This window comes from Nilaparvata lugens, chromosome 10, assembly GCF_014356525.2.
Source record: "Nilaparvata lugens isolate BPH chromosome 10, ASM1435652v1, whole genome shotgun sequence".
NCBI classification, from domain to species: Eukaryota; Metazoa; Arthropoda; class Insecta; order Hemiptera; family Delphacidae; genus Nilaparvata; species Nilaparvata lugens.
Window position 1 is genome coordinate 45,989,738 of NC_052513.1, and position 24,103 is coordinate 46,013,840.

Sequence of the window (24,103 nt, forward strand, 5' to 3'; positions counted from 1 at the left end):
AGTTTATATTGTTAATTTCAACACACTGATTTTTTGCCAACACGACAACACAGAATGTTCTCTGATGGGTTGATTGGATTGGCGTATTGACGGCAGCCAGACCTGATAACAGCGCTCACACTAAGTAATAAGTCTTATTACATCAAATTCAAATTCTTTATTTGTCATAATAGAATACAATTTTTTCAAAACAAAAACACCATTAAAAACTTAATTTGAACATAAACATGAAATAAATAAGCCACAGGAGTATAAGTTGTGCGGTGTAACATTATTTTTTCTATAATGTGTGCCCTGCTTGGCCGCAGTTGGTAGAGCAAAGATTTGGAAGATGTGTAACACTTTTTGTGATTCCTGGAAAAATAATAGTACCAATTTCTTACCAGCTCTCCCAGGAGCTCTCTGCTTTTGCTGGCTGCAAACGTCAGCTGCTTTAACAGTTCACAGTTCTTGTGACTGATTTGTTGTACTCCACAAATATAGATGCAGTAGAGATAGATAGATATAAGGGCTCTGATTATCATACTAGACGATGCGGTACCGCCACCAATGCCACCTGCCACCATTCACCAAAGTGGTCAGCAATGAAAAATGACACTTGAGTGGAATCAAAGGCGATACTTGATCAGAATACCTTATAAATTCTATTAATTTATGTTGCTGCAACTTAATACTATGACCTTTGAGATTCTTCAAATCAGATGTGTCGGTACTGGATAATTAATATAAATCTCGGGAATGTCTTATTTCGAAAGATTTGATAATCAATGCTGTATATCGCTGATTTATCCAACTTATTTGGTGAAGAATATAGTTGGCTGGTGATGTTAATAATATTTCAATACTGGTAACAAAACAGACTATAGCAAGATTGGTCATGCATGGAGATAGGATAATAAATAAAGGTACACCATTAAAATATAAATACAATATAATTACATAAAATATCAATGAACAAATAAAATATACTAGAGCAACAAGTATAAAAAATAATAAAAGAATAAATTTATATATCGAAAAATATCACAGATAGCTCACTAACGATTGACTATACATTTCAGCATGAAATATTACCATGTGCTTCTTTAATCAGCAAATATATGCTTTCAACTTGTATAGCTCAATTATCAATTTGCTATCGCTTGTCGAATATAACTTTATGTATCCTCTTTCCAAATTAAAATAAATAATCAAATATAGATTATAAACTATCTCAAGGCTAGGGTTCAGCCTCTGGTGGAAATCAGATAAATCAATTTATCTTATGAACATAAGCTTCATCAAAATCTTTATAATTTACTGATAGAAAGATATAATGAGTGAGCATAAAATTATAATAAATCATATATTAATATATTTTCCCTCTGTGTATATTTAAACATGTAAATCTTATAGATTGTTCTCAATAAAATTCCCTTTACGTTTGATGACTTGTGCAAGTTGGATATTAATTCCAATATTTAAATAACCTGTTGTCCAGCTAGCTTTATTAAATCGTGATTTATTCAAAGCACTGAGGGCCCCCTTGATAACTTTTCAATTAACTCACGTGTCGATTTCCACAAAGTATGATGGTGATCCAAATTCTTTCAATGTCCTAGGCCTTTCTGGTGGGCTGATGTCGTCTTCTCCAATGGGGATATTCAAATTAGGCGACTCACGTCTCAATACGACCTCACTGAGTCTTATGAAATCAATTTTTAAATTCAAACTTAGATTTTTTTTAAATGTACAAATATTTAAAAAGGGATTTTGTGCTCTATAAATTGGTGGCTGTTCCCGGTGACCTCTGACAAGCAAGTGGGCTTTGATCTACCCCTATTCTTTCCACGACCATACTTCCATATTTTCAAATTTGAATATCATCTAAATATTCAATTCTAATTGGAGCTGGTCCTAGCCTCACTACTACGCAATAACATGATTCGAAATAGTCCGTGCTAATCTGCTAGGTTATTGCATAAAGATAAAATATTATATATTTTAATTATTCATTTTATATCTGTTACATGAACTGGGTATTGTATAGTTTACAAATCCTTATCATTTATATAATAAATAATGTATATTTTTGAATTAACTCGCATTTACTGCCAGTCAGTTACTGTACTTTGATTGGCTTATTCTAAAATTACAAATGTATTCATGTGCCAAGAAGGATATACCACATTTCCTTGATATTTTTATTTATTTTACACATTTTGTCCATGCTTGTATGACATAATAAATATCTTTGTATTTTTTTAAATGTTTTTTCTTTTACATTAACATGCCATGCTTGTTACCGATCCTCTGATCATATTTTAAGCGAATGCTATTTGTATGCAACTGAATTTGCCACAGGTGTCTGGATAATTCTTAATTTATACAGCTTGACTGATTATTCAGGTTGCCGACCAGTAAGTATCATAGAACCCAACCTCAAAAATTTATTATTTTATATTATTTAATAAATAGCAATAATATTCTCCTTTCCATTTGTTCAAAACTGTAGCCTGGATACCCGCTATTATCTAATCTCGAGTTTGTTGATATCGCACCCAGCGATAGCAATACAGCTGTTTGCTTGAGACCTATGAAATCTTTTCATTTAGTGATTTTGCTAGCTATTCAAAATTATAATCTTACAGCGGCCAGCAGACACTACCCATCACAAGCAGTATCTTAAACTCTGGCCCTCCCCAGATGCCAACTGAGCTTAGCAGGCCAAGTGCAACCCTGGGAATTCTTGTGAGGATGGTGTGGGCTAATACATACTTAAATATTTCAACAGTACTCCAAGTATATTCAGTACTCATACATGGAAAAGTTGTTATTTTAATGAGAATTTTTTCATACAGTATGTTAGCTCAATAATTTTATTTCATGAAATATAAGATTCACAATAAGGATTAATTAAAGCTGTGTATTATTATCACTTGATGAAAACCACTCATTATACACAGCCAATGGGTTGATCATCTTATGCTTATGAAAAGTGACAGGTCTATGTGTGGCCAAATAATTCAATGCATAATCAATGGGTCTTCCCTGGAAAATAAAAATAATAATATGAAACTGCTAGATATGAAGATCGAGAGGTTAATGAGACATTTTATTACTGATTGAAATAATCTAAAATCGCTTACAACTAACATACAAAGCAGATGAATAGTGTTGCATTGAAGCAGATTTTAGCAGCATGACTTAAGCCGCGTTTACACCAAAGTTATTAACAAAATGTATCTAAATTATTCCTTATAGATTTTATTAGATTAAATGGAACTTGACAAGCACGTATTTTTATCATCTGTATGATAAGTTGAGTTCAATCTAATAGAATCTATAAGGATCAAGTTATTAACATTTTGTTAAATTACTTTGATGTGAACGCGGCTTTAGTGTGCACTGCAACAAACCACCAGTGGTCACTTACCATTAATGCTGCCATATCTCACTATTAATTTCTTCAATCTTGGAAAAATGAGGTGCCAATTGATTTGTAATTGAATTCACTAAAAATCGTTATTCTTGTAAGTTTTTGTGACTTCAACAGTTCGTTGGTTATTTGAGAAATAAAATTTCAAACGATCGCCATTTTGTTTTTGTGAATTTGAAAATTTGTCATAATTTTTTTGTAGCTCTGTCTAGGTGTCATGATAGTTATTTGTATATCTAAAAAGTACTGTTTTTTCTCCCTGAGGGAAAAGTTTGAAGCCTGAGGCGAAGCCAAGGGCAACAATTTTCCTGAGGGAGGAGAAGCATTTTTCACTCGTGATATACACAACACTTTTCCTCCACCTACATTTTTATAAAAACTGCAAATAAAATAATTTTGAAAAACGTACGTGACCAAACAATGTGTTACAACATAATCTGAAAAGTGAACAGAAACAGCTGGCTTGTAATCACAGTTCTCTGCTGACAGCTCTGTACGCTATCGGTCAGCAGAAGTTGTAACAACAATGGCCGCCACAACTACAGCTATGATGAGGTTACCATCTCAGAAGTGACAAACATAATTTTACAAACATAAATTTCATATATTGATCAAATGTCTGGTTGAGGTTTTGAATTTAGTTGGTTCAATGACTACTCTATATGCTTCCTCATCTGATCTTAGACCTTCTAACCTATTTCAAATGTACGTTTTTAAAATAGAGATGCTTCCCATGTTATTTAAATGGAGTTACTTTACGCTTTGAGGAGTTTTCCTGTTTTCCTCCCAAGAGCAAAAAAGTGACACTTCAGTATTATGTTCCAGGGGGAAAAGTAAGCACTTTAGACAGGAGGTGGAGGAAAATGTTTTTGCAGCCGTGTCTTCAACTTTTATTTTAAACAAGTTCCACCAATTATTGTCCAAGTAGTTCCATAATTATCCACCAGGTTTAGTGGTAAATGCAGTCCTATGAGGTTGAAGGTTAGAAGCTCTATTATAAAACAAATGATAATAGCTCTATGATAATCAAATTTGAATAGTCTATAATATCTTATTTGTATTTCATTCATCCGAATAAGATGATAGTATCTTATTGCAGAATACTTTATTCAATTCTAGAAGCATAAACTCATTCCTTTTCATGAACTATTCTGTAAAAACGTTCACATCGAAATCAACAGATCAGAATCAGAATGAATCAGCAGACATTCAAGGTTATTTTACAGCCCTAGGGCCATAAACATTTTACCAACCAGGCCCCTGTTTCATAAAAACTTAGAAGTCCTGTAATACAGGAACAACTGATTTTATCAGCTATATTGAGAATGTAATTGGAATGGTGATTCTCCTGTATTACGTGACTTATAACTTTTATGAAGCAGGGCCCTGGTCAGAAGACGATCACTTTCGGCTCCCATATGACACACAAAAACCAGCTCATTACATCCAAGTGTGGCGAAAATATCCTTTTATATTAAGTGAGCAATTTCTGTATACATTATATATATATATATTATATATATATATATATATATATATATATATATATATAATATATATATATATATATAACCTCAAAAAACTCCACCAACCCCTACTGAAATGTAACTATCCTGAAAGGTTGTTACAGAAACAAATCTACTCCAAAAGTGGCACTAATCCAACCACAAAAAATTCCCAAATCGCAAAGCTCTGTACCACCTACTCCCCTGGAATTGAAAACCTGAAGCCTGTCCTTAAAGATCTGTTCCATGTCGTCTCCTCCAATCCCTCTACCAAACACCTTTTCCAGCAATCACCAACCCTGATTTATAAGCAACATCTCAACCTCCTTGTTATCTCTGACCTTGTTATTTTACAGAACTCTGAAGACAACTTGCAGAAGGCAATGTATGCTCTGAATAACATTACAAAGAAGTATAATTTGTTTATCTCAAAAACCAAAACCAAAACAATGGCATTCTGTGGCAAATCACCTGTCGAATTGAACTTGAATGAAATTCATTTATCATTTTGATTAAACATTTAATATATATATATTTGATAGCTCTGAAATTTATTATGATATGATGAAATTTATTTCATCATTTGATAAATATTTGATAGCTTTGAAATGTATCATGATATGATGGAATTCATTTCAATTTAGTTAAACAGTTGGTGTAGAGTTGATAGCTATGGTACTATTGCTGTCTGTTGAGACCAGGACTGGAAGCAGCTCCAAGCACCCAAATAAAAGCCAATTCTTTCGTCTTGACATCTATGGAGGGGGCTGTGGGAGGGAGGGTGTTAAGGACTTTGACTTTGAAGCATTGTTCAAAGTTCTTGTTGTGCTCAGAGCCATGGGTAGGGATGGGTAGGGAAGTATTATTTTTAAAGGAAGCCCTGTGATTGTTGATCCGGAGGTTTAGGGCAGTGGTGGTTTCACCTATGTAGAAGGCAGGACAGGAGTTGCAGGAAAGGAGGTAGATGCAATCTTTGGAGATGCAATTACTGGATTGATGGATTTGGTGGGTGTAGTCAGTGATAGGAGTGGTAAAGGAGATGGAAGAATCAGTGATAGGACAGGTTTTACAGCGGGGGCGTTTGCAAAGTAGGGTACCAGGTGAAGTTGGGATTTCATCAGAGGTGAGTGATTTGTTCTTACTGAGAATTTTCTTGAGGTTGGGAGGCTGCTTATAAATAAGGGTGGGTGGTTGCTGAAAAAGGTGTTTGGTAGAGGGATTGGAGGAGACGACATGGAACAGATCTTTGAGGATAGGTTTGAGGTTTTCAATTCCAGGGAAGTAGGTGGTAAAGAGCTTTGGAGTTTGTGGGATTTGGGAATTTTTTGTGGTTGGATTAGTGCCAGTTTTGGAGGAGATTTGTTCCTGTAACAGCCTTTCATGATAGTTACATTTCAGGAGGGATTGGTGGAGTTTTTTGAGGTACTGGTCGAGGTGGTGGGGATCACTGTAGATTTTTTGGCCTCGGATTGAGAGGGAACATGGGAGGGATTTTTTGATGTGGTAGGGATGGCAACTTTCAAAGTGTAGGAACTGTTGAGTGTGGGTGGACTTGGTGAAAGTATTGGTGGATAAGGTATTGGAGTCGGAAAGGAATTGGATATCAATCACATTGACATCTAGGAAGTTGATGGAGGATTCAGAAATATTCCAGGTGAAGGAGACAGAGTAGTTGGAGTTGAGTTGATTGAGGAAGTGGGAGAGGGTATCATGTCCATGAGGCCATATGAGGAATGTGTCGTCAATGAAATGGAGCCATATCAGGGGGGATAGGGTTTGTTTGGAAAGGAAATCTTGTTCAAGCAGGCCCATGAATTGGTTTGCATAGGATGGTGTCATCCTGGTGCCCATCGCTGTACCCTGGGTTTGAAGATAATATTCATCTTCAAACCTGAAGGCATTGCTTGTGAGCACCAGTTTGGCAAGGTTTACTAGGAAGGAGGATGAAGATACGGCCTCCAGATAGACCGTATTGCATCAGAAATGTGAAGACTTTCTTTTAAATTTGTGGAGTAGGGTCATAAGGCAGGAGTTGATACTGTTCAGGGTTGGTGAGTTGCTGGTTGGCTTCACTGATATAATCTGTGGTGTTCAGTAAGACTACAGCTAAGCTTTTGTCAGCTTTAGTGATGAAAATACTGTGGTCTCCCAATTGTTCAACGAAATGCAGCTTGAAGGGTACCAATATTTGTTAACATCTCGATGCAATCAGGACGTTTTAGAATCTTTTGTCTCTCAGATTAGAGGTATAGACAGATTCTACAACCACCCTTCACCCAACAGTGAGTCAGAGAATGAAATCTCTTATATTTTCTAAAAGTGCATCTGCAATATTAAAGACTGGAAATTACACTTCCAAACCATGTGAGACTCTTAGTGTTGATGTACTGACAAAAGTAGATTGTGTCATACTGCCACATTCTGAAGAAGATTCATGTATGGATGTCATGGATGATAAGGAACTTCACTCAGTATTTGGCAGAGTAATGGAGGAACTAAGTGAGCAGAGCCAGGAAGAAGAGATTGTAGAAAATTTGGACTTGCTGAAAGTGCTATCAGGCTACTACATAGTTTATCGTGTTTTTAAAAAAGGTATTTCTACAACATTCAATTATGGTGAATGATCTGGACAAAATGCTTCGAAAAATTGTGATTGGCTTCCTTTTCTATCTAGTGGCTTAATTAATCCATCAGATGAGTGGCTAAAAATAAGAATTCAATTCGAAGAAGAATTTGAAACTTTCATGGAGAGAAACTTCAAAAATGTTCAAACTTAATGTCAACCCTCATCAACGTTATAAAAGAAAAATTTGTCAATATCGACGACTTTGCCATCGGATGTTTTGTGACAACGCGCTCTTTTATAAGGATGAAAGAGTTAAATGAGAAGAACAAGAGAAGAGCAGCATCCAATCAAGCAGTGGATAACAGACGCAAGATGAGCAAGAAGATGAAGAAAATCACATCCTAAAAATATTCCAATGAGACAGGTAATTTCAATTTCAAGCAATTCACTTATAATGCACGAATTTTCAATTTTTTGCATGATTATGATAATTTGTTCTTTGTAACTGGCAAATATTTCTTGTGATAGTTTGTGGCACTAGAATTTAAAAAACATCTGAATTGATAGGTAGTAAGGAAATTCCACTGTATTCAATTACTTCGATGTGTAATACTTTTAACATTGTATCATAGATGTGCAATACACACAATATACACTTACAATGTTTGTAGTTTTAATGATTATTGCAGTTATTCACGAGACTCCAATACACACACTGTTTATTATCATTCAGATATGTTGATACAGTATTCATTATTTAACATTATTTAGCCCGAATATTAATACTATAACAGCAATAGCCTGCAGTAGCCTAATAATGGGTTTCAAATTATTCTATCAAATGTGCCATATTTCCAGGTCCAATATACAAGAATCATTACTTGAAATATCCCAACTGACATTTTGATGATAGAGAGGCGAAATTTCAAATCTCAAAACGATTAGCAAATGAATTTCAATCTGTTTAACAACAGCGTGCATACAAATACCGGCTTAAAGTAGTCAGTAGAGTAGGTAGCTTTGGTGGATATGATGTCAGAGCTCCGAGCTACATGCACGTGACCCTTACCATCTTCTTCTAACTACCGTGGGGTTAACCCACAATAGAATCAAAGTATGGCCAGGAACATGTCTGTGGGGAGGAATTTCAAATCGAGTGTGGAAGGCGATCAACTATTCGAAAAGAAGCTCTTAACTGCAAAGGTCCACTGCTCTCTAGACCTGAGCATGATGGCTATTCACTTGAGGGAGGATAAATTTTAGAACTTCCCCTTCCAGATGTGCCTTCTTCTGCCCCTCTACAAGACCAATTCAACACACGGGAATTTTTTCAAATAACCAAGTTTCTCTGGTGCACCTTGTAGAAGGCAAGACAGAAGTTGCAGAGAAGAAGGTAGATGCAATTTTTGGATATTCAATTAGGCTACTGGGCTGATGGATTCGATGGGTGTAGTTGGTGATAGGGCTGGTAAAGGAGATGGAGGGATCAGTGATAAGACAGGTTTTACAGGTAGGGCATTTGCAGGGTAGGGTACCATGTGGAATAGGGATTTCATCAGAGGAGAGAGATTGGTTTTTACGGAGAATTTTCTTGAGGTTGGGAGGCTGCTCATAAATGATAGTGAGTGGTTGCTGGAAAAAGTGTTTGTTAGAGGGATTTGATGAGATGACACAGAATAGATCTTCAAGGATAGGTTTGAGGTTTTTGATTCCTAGAAAGTAGGTTGTACAGATGTTTGGAGTTTGAGGGATTTGGGAATTCTTTGTGGATGGATAAATGTCCGTTTTGGAGGAGAATTGTTTCTGTAACAACATTTTAGGAGGGATTGGTCTAGTTTTTTGTGGTACTGGTTGGGGTGGTGGGGATTACTGCAATTTTTTTGGAGTCAGATTAAGAGGAAATATGAGAGGGATTTTTGAAGTGGCAAGAATGACAACTCTCAAAGTGTAGGAACTGTTGAGTGTGGGTGGATTTGGTGTGGAAGTACTGGTGGATAAGGCATTGGAGTTAGAAAGGATTACATTGACACCTAGGAAAATGATGGAGGATTCAGAAATATTCCAGGTGAAGGAGACAGAGTAGTTGGAGTTGAGTTTATTGAGGAAGTGGGTAAGAGTAGTGAGAAAAGGATGGTTGATCGCCATCAACTCATTTGATGGATCAACTCAGGAGTACTATCAACTCATTTGATGGATCAACTCAGGAGTACTATCACTCATTTGATGGATCAACTCAGGAGTACTATCAAATTGGTTGATGGATCAACTCAGGAGTACTATCAACTCATTTGATGGATCAACTCAGGAGTACTATCAAATCGGTTGATGGATCAACTCAGGAGTACTATCAACTCATTTGATGGATCAACTCAGGAGTACTATCAACTCATTTGATGGATCAACTCAGGAGTACTATCAACTCATTTGATGGATCAACTCAGAAGTACTATCAACTCATTTGATGGATCAACTCAGGAGTACTATCAAATCGGTTGAACTATCATTCCACCAGTACTTCAAGGTAGGTTCTAGGACATCAATTCACTTGAACCAACAAATAGAAAGAAGCTTGGATCAACTCAGTTGATGCATCAACTCAGGAGTACTATCAAATCGGTTGAACTATCAATTCACTTGAACCAACAAATAGAAAGAAGCTTGGATCAACTCAGTTGATGGATCAACTCAGGAGTACTATCAAATCGGTTGAACTATCAATTCACTTGAACCAGCAAATAGAAAGAAGCTTGCATTTTTTGAAAGTAGGTTCAACCATAGAGAAACGATAGCATAAGTAGATATCCCATGGCATAGGGCGCTTATGTTGCAAATTTTACTGTTATCTCAAGCCGATAGCCCATTTAGTTCTTTCCCGTAAAGCTTTATGACGCTGGTAGTCTCTCATATTGTGCCGTTCATACACTCTTACCCGGTCAAAACAGTAAAAATCAACAATAATCGACAGTAATCAGCTTGAGATAACAGTAAAAGTTGCAACATAAACGCCCTATACCATGGGATATCTACTTACGCTATTGTTTCTCTATGGTTCAACTCACTTGAATGATCAACAAGAATGAACCTTACATCGTTTGAAAGTAAGTATGTGCCAAGAATAGCATGTAATCATTCGGCTGTTCAACATTAACGAGCTGTTACATAAGTTGTGCAAATAGAAGATGCATCATAATTATAGTGCAGTTTGTTATGCAACTTTGAATGCACTTTTTCACTGAACAACATTATTATTTAACGAGCACTTGAGTAAGACATAGTGCAGTTTATCATGCAATCTTCAATGCACTTTTTCCAAGCTAATAATGGAAAGTTTCACATAATTATTTGATAGAGTAAGAAAGAATAAGGATAAGAAAGAGATGTGATGCTTCCCCCATTTATCTCCACCAGCCAATTTTAGTATAAAAGTAAGTATGAGATAACATCTACTATATAGCCACTATCACCTTCCAGGACTTCAACATCAAGACTGCCTACTCTGCTACTATCAAAGTAAGTTTATTTTTTATATTTCCTCTGTCTGAAAACAGCAATTTCTGAATAAACCTGCTCACTTGGGAATAGTAATATTATTTTCGTTTTGCTCATACATTTTTCCTTTGCTATAATCTAACTTGTAAAGATAGATTTCTCTATTATCTGCTGTTCGGAAGATAGTGTAATCTTGAAGACTTTATAATTGGAAAAGGTTTTAGTTGAGCTTAGTAAGGAATCATTTTGATAAGATCACCTATTAGTATTACCCTTATATATAAATTACTGTTTGATTTTATTGGAATTGCTTGTCTAATTCTATCCAGCACCCTGCAGTACCCTGCTATTCTAGTTCATAAGTACAGTTTTGCTAGATCTTTCTAGTAATTTCCTTGTATAATATATACTGTTAGGTAGAATAGGTTGGAAGTAACGTTGGTTATTAGATGTTTAGTAATTTTTTAAAATGTTCATTCAATTGATGGTTAGTAATATTATTTTCGTTTTGCTCATACATTTTTCCTTTGCTATAATCTAACTTGTAAAGATAGATTTCTCTATTACCTGCTGTTCCGAAGATAGTGTAATTTTGAAGACTTTATAATTGGAAAAGGTTTTAGTTGAGCTTAGTAAGGAATCGTTTTGATAAGATCACTTGTGTGCTCAACAAATGGTAGAGAATAAACCTGCTCACTTGGGAATAGTAATATCATTTTCGTTTTGCTCATACATTTTTCCTTTGCTATTATCTAACTTGTAAAGATAGATTTCTCTATTATCTGCTGTTTCGAAGATAGTGTAATTTTGAAGACTTTATAATTGGAAAAGGTTTTAGTTGAGCTTAGTAAGGAATCGTTTTGACAAGATCACCTGTGTGCTCAACAAATGGTTGAGAATAAACCTGCTCACTTGGGAATAGTAATATTATTTTCGTTTTGCTCATACATTTTTCCTTTGCTATAATCTAACTTGTAAAGATAGATTTCTCTATTATCTGCTGTTCGGAAGATAGTGTAATCTTGAAGACTTTATAATTGGAAAAGGTTTTAGTTGAGCTTAGTAAGGAATCGTTTTGATAAGATCACCTATTAGTATTACCCTTATATATAAATTACTGTTTGATTTCATTGGAATTGCTTATCTAATTCTATCCAGTACCCTGCAGTACCCTGCTATTCTAGTTCATAAGTACAGTTTTGCTACATCTTTCTACTAATTTCCTTGTACAATATATACTGTTAGGTAGAATAGGTTGGAAGTAACAAAAATCAATTCTCAATGCAAAGCTGCATCGTTTACTGAAAGGTCTCTTGTTTCATGTCTGTATGCTTAGTAACACAGCCGTTCAGAATGCATAAATATTTATGAAAGGTCTCATGTCACTGACAGGAGGCTCTAGAAAACCAAACCGCTGCTCAGTAAGCAACAGCTGTTATGTTGCGCTTGCGTAGAAGTGTTGCGACTATAGTGTGGTCCATGTTATAATGGGAGTGAATAAAGATAGAAGAATTAATAGCAATACTGATTCTCTGCATTAATTCATTATATTTCTACACCATCAAAGACATAATTGTCATCATTGTGGACCTAGAAAAAGATAGTATCACCGGCTTTGTCAAATGATAGACAAGGATAGCAAAAATAAAGTTGATGAATACTGTCATTATAACGTGGACCTCACTATAGTAACCATGCCATGACTAGGTTCTAGGTTATGTTCATGTTCAGCTGCTGCTTACATTATTTACAATCATTATTACTGTCTAATAAAGTATAATACTGTTGTTAATAATTATTTGCATTATAAAACATTGCATTATAAAAAATGTACAGCTTCTGTTGAAAGCCAGGGAGCAAAAAAGGTAAACGGGAGCACTTTACTCTCACAAAATATTATGAGTTTGTTTGTGAGAGTTCCAAAAGAGGGTGCATTGCAGTATCTGAGTTCATTAATGGGATCAATGAAAGACATTTCTATTTATTGAACAATCAATCAGCTGCTGTATCAATGCCCTCCAAACAGGCATATGATAACAAGCGGTTAATCAATGAAGAAAAATTGAATGATTTAAAAAAAAATACTTCAATACATCCCTGTTGAATTCAGACCATTCTATAACAATATACAAAATTTTATTGGTCAATGAGAAAAGGCAAAAGGCAAGAAGTTTGATTCAACTTTTGTACACTTTGCTAGATTACTTTAATCAGTTCAAATTAAATAGTTTATCAGTATCAATTTGTTTTATTTATTATTTCTATTGGATTGTACTATTCCACAGTTCTATTTGCTTTATCTTGTATTTTTGATGGTTGATACAGAAAATTGAAAAATCTTTTATTGATTAAGGAGTGTAATGATTTCACAATGTTGCAATGTCTTGATTTCCAATGTACTGGTACTAAAATATCAATGAACTAAAAATATTTCCAATCTTTTATTGAAATTATGTTTTATAATTATATGAGTGATTATTCAACAAAATATGTGTATTATTCCAACAACAAAACACTTCCAGTTGTGATAAAAAGTTGAGCTTTATTTTTGAAAGGGCTCTTATCACACATTAATTTATGAAAGACCTCATGTCAGTATTTTATATTGTTAATAATTATGTGAGAAATTGATTTGACATTTTGTGAGCAGAATATATGTATGTGAATGTGATTGAAATAATACTTGGAATTATCAACAATGGATAAATATAAGAGACATTTTTTTAGCTGCTGAAAAATTGACTTTAAGTGACAAGAGGCCTTTCATAAATAAACGATTCATATACTGTTAGGTAGAATAGGTTGGAAGTAACGTTGGTTATTAGATGTTTAGTAATTTTTTAAAAATGTTTATTCAATTGATGGTTAGTAATATTATTTTCGTTTTGCTCATACATTTTTCCTTTGCTATAATCTAACTTGTAAAGATTGATTTCTCTATCATCTGCTGTTCTGAAGATAGTGTAATTTTGAAGACTTTATAATTGGAAAAGGTTTTAGTTGAGCTTAGTAAGGAATCGTTTTGACAAGATAACCTGTGTGCTCAACAAAGGGTAGAGAATAAACCTGCTCACTTAGGAATTCATGTATCTCTGCCTTACCATCCCACCTGTATTTACTTAATATTGATTTTATTATTTTGCAGGTTCAGCTCCAATCTCAAGTGGGCTACCAACACCAAACTTCATCAGCCAAATTTTATTGAGGTGTGAGTTTGCTCGAGCTTCAAGACAGTAGGCTACCAACACCAATCTTCATCAGTCAAATTTTATTGAGGTGTGAGTTTGCTCAAGCTTCAAGACAGTAGGCTACCAACACCAAACTTCATCAGCCAAATTTTATTGAGGTGTGAGTTTGCTCGAGCTTCAAGACAGTAGGCTACCAACACCAAACTTCATCAGCCAAATTTTATTGAGGTGTGAGTTTGCTCGAGCTTCAAGACAGTAGGCTACCAACACCAATCTTCAACAACAAAATTTAATTGAAGTGAGTTTATTCTTAACATTTGCTCTGTGTAAAAAGACAAGATGTCTATTATATTCAAAAAAATCACAGAGCATGCATATATCCCTGAAAAGGGAATGGCAAATTCTGCTGGATTTGATCTAAAAAGTCCAGTATCAAGAACAATTGAATCAAAATCATTGTTAAAAATTTTTTTAGATCTAGAAGTTAACTGTCCAAAAGATACTTTTCGAAAGATATATGAACGATCAGGGATGGTTAGGAACCATAAAATAATTGTTTTGGGGGGGTTATTGATGGTGATTATAGAGGAAATATCGGAGTCATGCTGTACAATTTGGGGGCAGAAGATTTCAAAATTACAAAAGGAGATAGAATTGCACAAATTGTTTTTCATAAGATTATCAATGACATAGAAAATTGTAATGTATTGAGAAAAGAAAGAGGTGATGGTGGATTTGGTTCCACTGATGATGGTAGCAAAAAGAGACAAAAATTATGATGGCATAAGATAATAATTCATCAAACTCAGTATGCTGTTTTCAGACAGAGAAAATATAAAAAATAAACTTATTTTGTTAGGATATTGTGTGATAGTGCTGGCAAATAGTAGCAGAGTAGACAGTCTTGATGTTGAAGTAGTCTTGGTATCAACAGAAGATGATAGTGGCTGTATAGTAGCATTTTTTCTAGATGATTTCAATACTTTCTCTATTTCAACTTATACACATTCAAGGAGTGAACAGCATTGATCTATGGGAGAAGTTTATTCTATACCTTGAAAAAGAAGTTAAAAATAAGAAAAAACTATCAAATATTTTTTATGATATAGAGAAACTGTTCAAATGCATGAAATGTGGATATCAGGATTCATCTACAAGTCAGAAAAGTCTTTTGAATATATTGACTATTGAATTAGCATTAGATCGTTTTGAAGAATTTATTTCAACAGGGCTTTCAATTAAAAAATACAAATTGAAACTTAATGATGAAAAATACTCTCAAGAATTGTGTGATTCAATTGTGAAAATAGCTGAAAATTTCATATCATCAAATAACTGTAGTACAATAAATGAATCAGATAGTTTTAGTGATGATGATGATGATGATGATGTAGAGATGAGTGGGGATGATTCAGATTTTGAATCAATTTTTAATAAAATTGAGGGTAAAAAGTTTAATAATCAAACATTAACACAGTCATTCATGATTAGGGACCAGACAAAGCAGGAAATACTCACATGTGAGAGTGAAAATATTCCAAAGGGCGGAATTTTGGTGAAAGTTGAAATAACAGATGTTAATGATTTAAAAAATATTGATGAGAGTTCTAGGTGGAGAAAAATCAACAAAAAGGTTATATTTATTGCAAAGAACAAGAATGATGAAAAATTTATAAAAATTAATGATGGATTGAAAATATTTTTGAAAGAGTTATCTAAAAAATCCAATGTTGTAAAAGAATCACGCAAAATTAATGCATTCAATAGCAATATGCAAAATTGATTTGTTCTGTATCCATCAGATAGGAAAAACGTATTCAAACATAATATTATTACATCACTTTTCTTCATTTTTTTTAGATAACAAATGAGAAGCAATGAGCAGCAATATTCATTTCTTCAGGGGGGCAGAAGAAAAAAGATAGAATAAAAGTTACCACTGGTCAGTTCACAGAATTGGAGAGTGCATTCAATAATGCATTAAAGACTTATTATTACAAGAATGATAAATATAAGGATATTTGTAAGCTATTAATTGGTATTAAATTGAAAATTATCAACTCATTATCACTCATTTTAAATCAACATCAATGTTTAAAATTCAATATTCTTGTAGAATGTACATATAAGAAAAAATCAATTTCTCATGATTTCGATTATCAAGATCGCACTTTCAAAACCAAGAACATTACTATTGTAAAGTCATCAAATTTAGAGAATGTATTACAGTATGTTTTGAAGAAAATTTGTCATGAAGAATCTATATATGAAGGATATCAATCAGGATGGACACTTTCGAAAATTGATGGTGTTCTTATAAGAGTGAACAAATACAAACCTCTTATTCCACTTCTTAAAAAAAAATACAAAATAAAAGGGCTATAATCAACTGCAAGAATATTGATAACAAATGTTTTATGTGGGCTATTATTTCTGATTATGTTCAGATCCGTCCTGAAAAAATATCATATCATCATAGAAATCTAATTTCAAAGGAATCTCTTTCCCCACACCAATGAAAGATATAAAAGTTTTTGAAAAGAACAACAAGTCCATATCAATAAACGTTTACTCTCTAGATGAAAATATGTGATTATGAGAAGAGAAAGCATTTTGATTTATCAATATTGCAAGAGAATGGGAAATATCATTATTGTTTAATTAAAAATTTATCAAGACTCATGAGAAGTCAATTGACAAAACGTGAAAATAAAATAACAATTTGTAAAAGATGTTTCTCATACTTTGATGCAAGAGTGAAGAAAAATTTCGAAACCCACCAAAGATAATGTTCGAAGAAAAAAATAACAAAATTTATAATGCCTAAGAAAAATATTTGCGAATATTGACCCAATACTTAAATTTAAGAATTATCAGAATAAGTTTAGAGTTCCAATAGTACTATATGCTGATTTTGAATGTTTATTAGTTCCATATTTATATTGTACCCCATCAAGCAATGAACTAGAAATAATAAGAAGTGAATATGAATCAAACCTGCACTATTGCAATATAGATATTTATTTAGAATAAATAAATGTGTTGTTATTTAAATATAATATGAAAATGCTATTAAAATCAAAGATGATATTATGCTCTCATTGTATTTTTCATCAATAAATCAATTATTAGCAGGATTATTGTTTTTTTTTCCAATTCAAGATTATATTCATGCTCACAAAGTATGGCAATCATTCAAAATACAAACATTAGGAGAATACAGTGATCTTTATCTAAAACTGGATGTTATTTTGCTATGTGATGTTTTTGAAAACTGATTAAAGTAAAAAAAATGAACTTAAAATACCGTAAGCATCAATTTTCATAACCATCTTCTTCACTGTTCAGTTTTAATTCATAAAAAAAGTAATATAGAGGATTCGAAGAGTTTATTTGAGTTCATATAATTTAGATTGTGCTCATTACTATACACTACCAGGATTCAGTTTTGATGCAATGCTTTCATATACTAAAATTGAATTGGAAGTTTTAACAGATTATGAAATGTATTTACTATTTGATGAGCACATTCAGATCTAATGAACATATTATAAATACAGTGGAAAGTAACAAAATTTCATTAAAGAGGTGAATATGAATCGAACCTGCACTAATGCAATATAGATATTTATTTAGAATAAATAAATGTGTTGTTATTTAAATATAATATGAAAATGCTATTAAAATCAAAGATAATATTATGCTCTCATTTTATTTTTCATCAATAAATCTATTATTAGCAGGATTATTGGTTTTTTTCCCATACATATTCCTCTCCATCCTCTTACATCACTTATTGATGATAATTGAAAAAAATAGTTCTTTAATTGAAATGGGGAAGGACTTTGAAGAACTATTTTTTTTCCAAAAGAATCATCTATGATGCAAAAGCATGTATTGCTACTCCTGGTATAATGTGTGTGCTCACAAGGTCACTCATAATAGCCTAATGTTTGTTAGCATAGATAATTTTTTATCATAATCTAATTGGACTCAACTCTTTGGATTATAAGGAAAGCTCAAAAGTGGTTATCATTAACAATTTTATCAGTTCAAAGTAGATATCCACTGTGGTGTAATGGGTAGCAGTCTTATCTGTTATACTCAAGGTCCCAGGTTCGAGACTTAGAGCTGTACTCTTAGGAAAGGTATAAGGTAAGGCAAGTATCATCAAACCTGAAAGATCTACTACACCACAGAGGATATATATATTTTTTGTTTGTATGATGTCACTGAGCATTCAAGAATAAAATACACATACTAGAAATTGATGATCCTCTTTGATATTTTTTGTTTCACAATATACATCTGCTGATTTTTGCAATCATTTTTTCTGTGTGAACAGTTAGCAATAGACTAATGTGTATGACATGAGTCCTCTTCTATATAATCTACTCTATTCTAGAGTGGTGGTGAGGTAGATGAAAAAATAACACATCTAATCAAGATAAGTGATTATTTATTGATATGAAAAGATGCAAATCAGGTGATTTGGACCAGAGTTTTACAACTGCAGATGAGATTAGTCGGTTTTGTGTTGACTAGTTCAGGTCATGATGATGGCTTTTCTGATGAGATGATTGAATTCTTAGCAACTCTTCAGAGAATTCCACTTCTTGGGGAGCATTTTGAATGGATTATTATATGAATTATTATGAATGGATAATTATGCAAATAAGTCGTCTTTTATGGTTTATTATTGTGATAATTGTACTATTGAAAACTAATTATCAAGGAGTTTTATTTTTATTTATTATAATATTGTTTTTATAGTTTAATTCGTGCATCATGTGAATCATTTCAAGATTCATTTGATTTGATTATGTGTTAATATTACATTGTTGATATTGATATGTGAGCTGAAGTTGTTGTAACATTTTGCCAATGTTCTAACTACATAATTTATTTTGAATTGTGATTCACCTTGATGTGTAATGGGATTAAATATTGAACAAAAGTAGACCATATGCAACGGACTACTCCTACCACAATTCTGATTGGAACATTCATTCGATTGAAACTACTTAATCAGTTTTGCCAGTTTGTACTTTAATTTTTATTTTCACATAAAACTGATATAAATGTGAGATTCTTGTATCTTTGTGAGTTCTCAGAGTATAAAAGATGATGCTGACAACAAAATGCACTCGGTCTTGCAATGTTGTCAGACAGTGAACGTGAACGTTATCTGCTTAATACAGTGAGTGAGCTTGAAGCTGAACTGAATTATCATGGTATAATGACATTGAGTGACTTTTTCAAGGAGAGTGGTCATTTAGAGCTTTGTGCAGATCGTGAATCTCATAGTTGTGCATGCATACGACTCAGGCAGAAGCAGCAGGCTGTTGTTGATGCAGTCAAGGATAGCAACGTTTTCTATGTATGTGATGATCTTCACAACCCATTGAGAAATACTCATGTAACCTCCACCGATGTGAAATGTTTCCTGCTGAAAGTTTTCACGCAAACTATGAAGAGTATCAAGGATAATATCAACAAGAGGGCAATGCGTCATTGCCCACCAGGACTTGCAATGAAATTCACTGTCATGTTTGATGACACTTGCATACTGCTAAAATCTTTCTTCAAGTTGGATAAGGGTAGAATGGCTGCTATTGTTAATCTTGAGAAGGTACCCAACTGGAGGGATAAGGATGTGAAGATTGTGTTGAGTGTTCTCAATCAAGACCAATACTACAAGTGTGATTTTATATGCGGACAACAATCTAAATGTCTACTGGGACTGGGTCAAAAGGAGATTAAATTTGCAGGATTTACAAAAATTGAGAGTACAGGACATGTGAAACGATTCAGGCTGGAGGATGGAACATCTGGTGATTCAGCTTTTGAGATTAGCATCTACAAGGCTATACGCAGACCTATGCCACTGCCATCTACTGGGGGATATGATGAAGTTGATGGACCATGCATTGTTCGTGAAAGGAATAAGCCATCAGTTGAGCATTATGTCACCAACAATGATTATAGCCGAGGAGAAAGACTTCTTCAGCTGTATATTCTGTCCAATACTGAAGATTAATTATATGTTTGTTAATAAATACTATGTGTAATGAGCAATTTGTTATTATTGACTATCCTACTTCCTCATTTTCAGTCACTTTTCAGTCACTGTTCAGTCACTGTTCACTTACAGCTCATATAGGTAAGAAATCACCTTACTATACTTTCAACAAAGTACTGGTGAAATGATAGTTCAACCGATTTGATAGTACTCCTGAGTTGATCCATCAACTGAGTTGATCAAAGCTTCTTTCTATTTGTTGGTTCAAGTGAATTGATAGTTCAACCGATTTGATAGTACTCCTGAGTTGATCCATCAACTGAGTTGATCCAAGCTTCTTTCTATTTGTTGGTTCAAGTGAATTGATAGTTCAACTGATTTGATAGTACTCCCGAGTTGATCCATCAACTGAGTTGATCCAAGCTTCTTTCTATTTGTTGGTTCAAGTGAATTGATGTCCTAGAACCTACCTTGAAGTACTATGAATCCAGCATAAGTTTTTCAAAAACTAGTCCCCAAACAATTCAGCATCGGTGTATTTCACCAGAGGAACTGAATTCCGGGCGAAATATTTCACCCTGTATAACTGGCTAATGAAGCGTTTATGGATATATGTTTATATGAACTTTTTTCTTATTTTTACCTCTACTATCACGTATTAAAATATTTTACCATAATTATGAATCACCCTGTATAGTGCACAAAGATAATATTTCAGTCCAATATATCAAGAACTATCCAGTGATACAAATCTCCTAGTCGATTGCTTATTTCACAAAATCCTCTGCCGAACATGAATTTCAAGATGACTGCTCCCTCGCATAGATCGGTGCAGCAGCTTGATACTTCAGCGTCGTGGAAGATGTATGTCAATGTCTTCAAGAAGTTTTGAGCCGTTCCAAACGGTTCAGGCAGGTCCTTATCTCCAAAGTTTAGGAATGGTTGTATGATCCATTGGTTGCTGATTACTAGTAGACAGTCTCCACACTCACGCATGTCTACTTGCTCCACTGCAGGCTGATGTTGTTACTGGGTCTGGCACAGTGGTAGGAGTTGTAGTAGCAGCAGTACTAGTTGGAGTAGTACTAGCGGGAGTTGTAGTGCTAGCAGGAGTTGTAGTACTAGCTTGAGTAGTTGTGATGATAGCAGCAAGAGTTGTTGTAGCAGTTGCAGTACTCACTGTAGTAGTAATAACAATGGATGCTTGTTCTTCACAGTACGGTGCACAGACCTCAACTGACCTTACAACAACCACTTCCAGAAAGTCCAACGATGTGAATGTAGGGTGAAGACAGGTGTGCAGATTGTATACGCAGTGGACTCGTTTGCAGAGAGATCCCACCACAGCTCGTTCCCCAGCCATATTCATGTACCAGTCTCTGATATCGATGTACATTTGATCGATTGCTGACTGATTACCACGTAGAGCAGGAATCCCTGATGTTAGCAGGCACTGTTGCATATGACGGATGTTTGATGTATCCAGTCCATGTTCCCTTGAAGTGAGAAATTCCTGTGTCCTGTACTTTGGATTCAATGCACTAGCACTGAGTACTAGCACAAGGTAGAGCGCTGCTTGGTACATGCTTGTAGCCACCATGATTGAAGAATGATGATTGATAGCTGAAACATGAAAACTTTCATGTTGAATCATATTTCAACAAAAGATATCCATCGTGGTGTAATAGTTTACAAACAATTACACCTACACTCTACCTACCTACCTACATTCCTTAACCAAACATCTTACATCCCCATATATACAAAGAAGATTCGAACCCAAGTCCTTATGAATAATTCAAACCTGAGTCCTCTAGAATGGAAAGCAGAAGTGCTAACAACTACACCACGGTGGATATCTATTTACTTGTTGTTTATTATGTATACTTTAACAACTATATCCAAGCTCATTACAGCTTCTAGTGAGCTGTAAGTGAACAGTGACTGAACAGTGTCTGAACAGTGACTGATCAGTAATTGAACTGACTGACTGACCACTGAGTGGACGACCCCCAACCATGCTCCTGCATGACCAACTTGAGCTAGAAAGATAGGTCCCACATTGATGCCTCTAATGCTGGTGGGCGTGGCCATTATTCTCATTTAGGATAATGATGAGGAGACATCTTACTTAAAGTCTCCCACACAAAGTATTCATCAAAATGGATCTTTTAAAATAATAACCAACAATAATAATAAACAATATAGATTGTACTTACTTTGCTATTCACTAAAAACTGCACTGCACTGCCATTTCACAGTAACATCGGCTGTATGGAAAAGTCAGAATAACCATTTGATCATTGTTGCAGAGGTAAATTGAAGCATGTGGGAAAATCAAAGTCATTGAATCAAGAAAGTTCTCCAAAGATTTGAATGGTTCACAATTTTCTTTTCTATACTCAAACAGTAACTCCACAGTCCACCTGGTGCTCATGGTAAAGATGCAGGAACATGAAGATTCAGAGTTGTCTGCTGGCCCCATTGCAAATGGGTGGTACTATTGATGAATGAATATCTGTTTCAATGTTACTGGTATCCAACACTGGAATTAATGTATCTAAATAAAATGGTTTCATTGTTCTTGAAACTGGTCAAATCCAGCAGAAATTGCTGTTTTCAATGATTGCATGCTATTCTTGACACATACTTACTTTTAAACAGTACAAGGTTCATTCTTGTTGTTCATTCAAGTGAGTTGAACCTTCTTTCAAAAAATGCAAGCTTCTTTCTATTTGCTGGTTCAAGTGAATTGATAGTTCAACCGATTTGATAGTACTCCTGAGTTGATCCATCAACTGAGTTGATCCAAGCTTCTTTCTATTTGTTGGTTCAAGTGAATTGATAGTTCAACCGATTTGATAGTACTCCTGAGTTGATCCATCAACTGAGTTGATCCAAGCTTCTTTCTATTTGTTGGTTCAAGTGAATTGATAGTTCAACCGATTTGATAGTACTCCCGAGTTGATCCATCAACTGAGTTGATCCAAGCTTCTTTCTATTTGTTGGTTCAAGTGAATTGATGTCCTAGAACCTACCTTGAAGTACTGGTGGAATGATAGTTCAACCGATTTGATAGTACTCCTGAGTTGATCCATCAAATGAGTTGATGGCGATCAACCATCCTTTTCTCACTACTGGTAAGGATATCATGTCTATGAGGCCATGTTCATGGTCCTCCTCCAACAGGATTTCCTTCCCAAACAAACCAAAGCCCCCCCAATATGGTTCTGTTGCATTGTTGATATATTCCTTATATGGCCTCATGGACATGATACCCTCACCCACTCACGCTATCACCTGGAATATTTCTGAATCCTCTATCAACTTCCTAGATGTCAACATAATCCTCTCTAACACCGATGCCTTATTCACCAGTACTTCCACCCATGGTATATAGAAGAAGACGATAGGTGTCACATGCATGTTTGTGCTAAATTTCCGGTGTAGCTGATGTCATTTCATATCCAATCATCTATTTTTGACAAATATGTTTCATAAATTGCCAATAGGTGTCAAAAACCTCAGTTGGCGGCAATGACCCAATCTAGCTGGATGGCCACTGCACACACATTCCATGGCCCCTACCGTTTTCATCTAAATACCGTGCTTCTACCAAATCCACTCACACTCAACAGTTCCTACACTTTGAGAGTTGCCATCCCTACCACATCAAAAGATCCCTCCCACTGGTGTTTCATCCTAGACTGGTATTCTAAGTTCTATCCTACTCTAAAAATTGAATTTGGATAATTTATTATATATTATCTTATTTGTATTTCATTTGTCCAAATAAAGTGATATTAGGTATCTTATTGCAGAATACTTCATTAAATTCTTGAAGCTTGAACTGATTCCGTTTCATAAACTTTTTTGTAAAAACGTTCACATCAGAATCATCAAATCAGAATCAGC

The 24,103-nt window shown here is 34.4% G+C and overlaps 2 protein-coding genes across 5 annotated transcripts in view; both read right to left on the minus strand.

Annotated features, from left to right (window-relative positions):
• Nucleotides 1-2,791: 2,791 nt before the first annotated feature.
• The window catches only part of LOC111057289 (beta-1,3-glucosyltransferase-like), a 280,534-nt gene continuing 259,222 nt past the window's right edge, over nucleotides 2,792-24,103 (minus strand). For 2 of the 4 annotated variants that reach the window (XM_039436981.1, XM_039436980.1), the window contains one exon: nucleotides 2,793-3,030. In XM_039436981.1, coding sequence (XP_039292915.1) covers nucleotides 2,896-3,030 — 135 coding nt within the window. In that variant the 3' untranslated portion in view covers nucleotides 2,793-2,895. Of the gene's footprint in view, nucleotides 3,031-24,103 lie in introns of all 4 variants that reach the window. The other 2 variants (XM_039436983.1, XM_039436982.1) reach the window with 2 other exon arrangements.
• LOC120353399 (integumentary mucin C.1-like) lies at nucleotides 20,887-22,837 on the minus strand. The gene is made up of 2 exons (XM_039436985.1): nucleotides 22,408-22,837; nucleotides 20,887-21,811 (listed from the first exon to the last, which is right to left on the minus strand). Exon 2 carries the CDS (start codon nucleotides 21,786-21,788, stop codon nucleotides 21,177-21,179), a length of 612 nt encoding a protein of 203 aa, XP_039292919.1. The 5' UTR covers nucleotides 21,789-21,811; nucleotides 22,408-22,837; the 3' UTR covers nucleotides 20,887-21,176.

Coding starts and splice junctions, on each gene's coding strand:
- LOC120353399 (XM_039436985.1), bottom strand. CDS start 21,788: ATGGTGGCTACAAGCATGTACCAAGCAGCGCTCTACCTTGTGCTAGTA.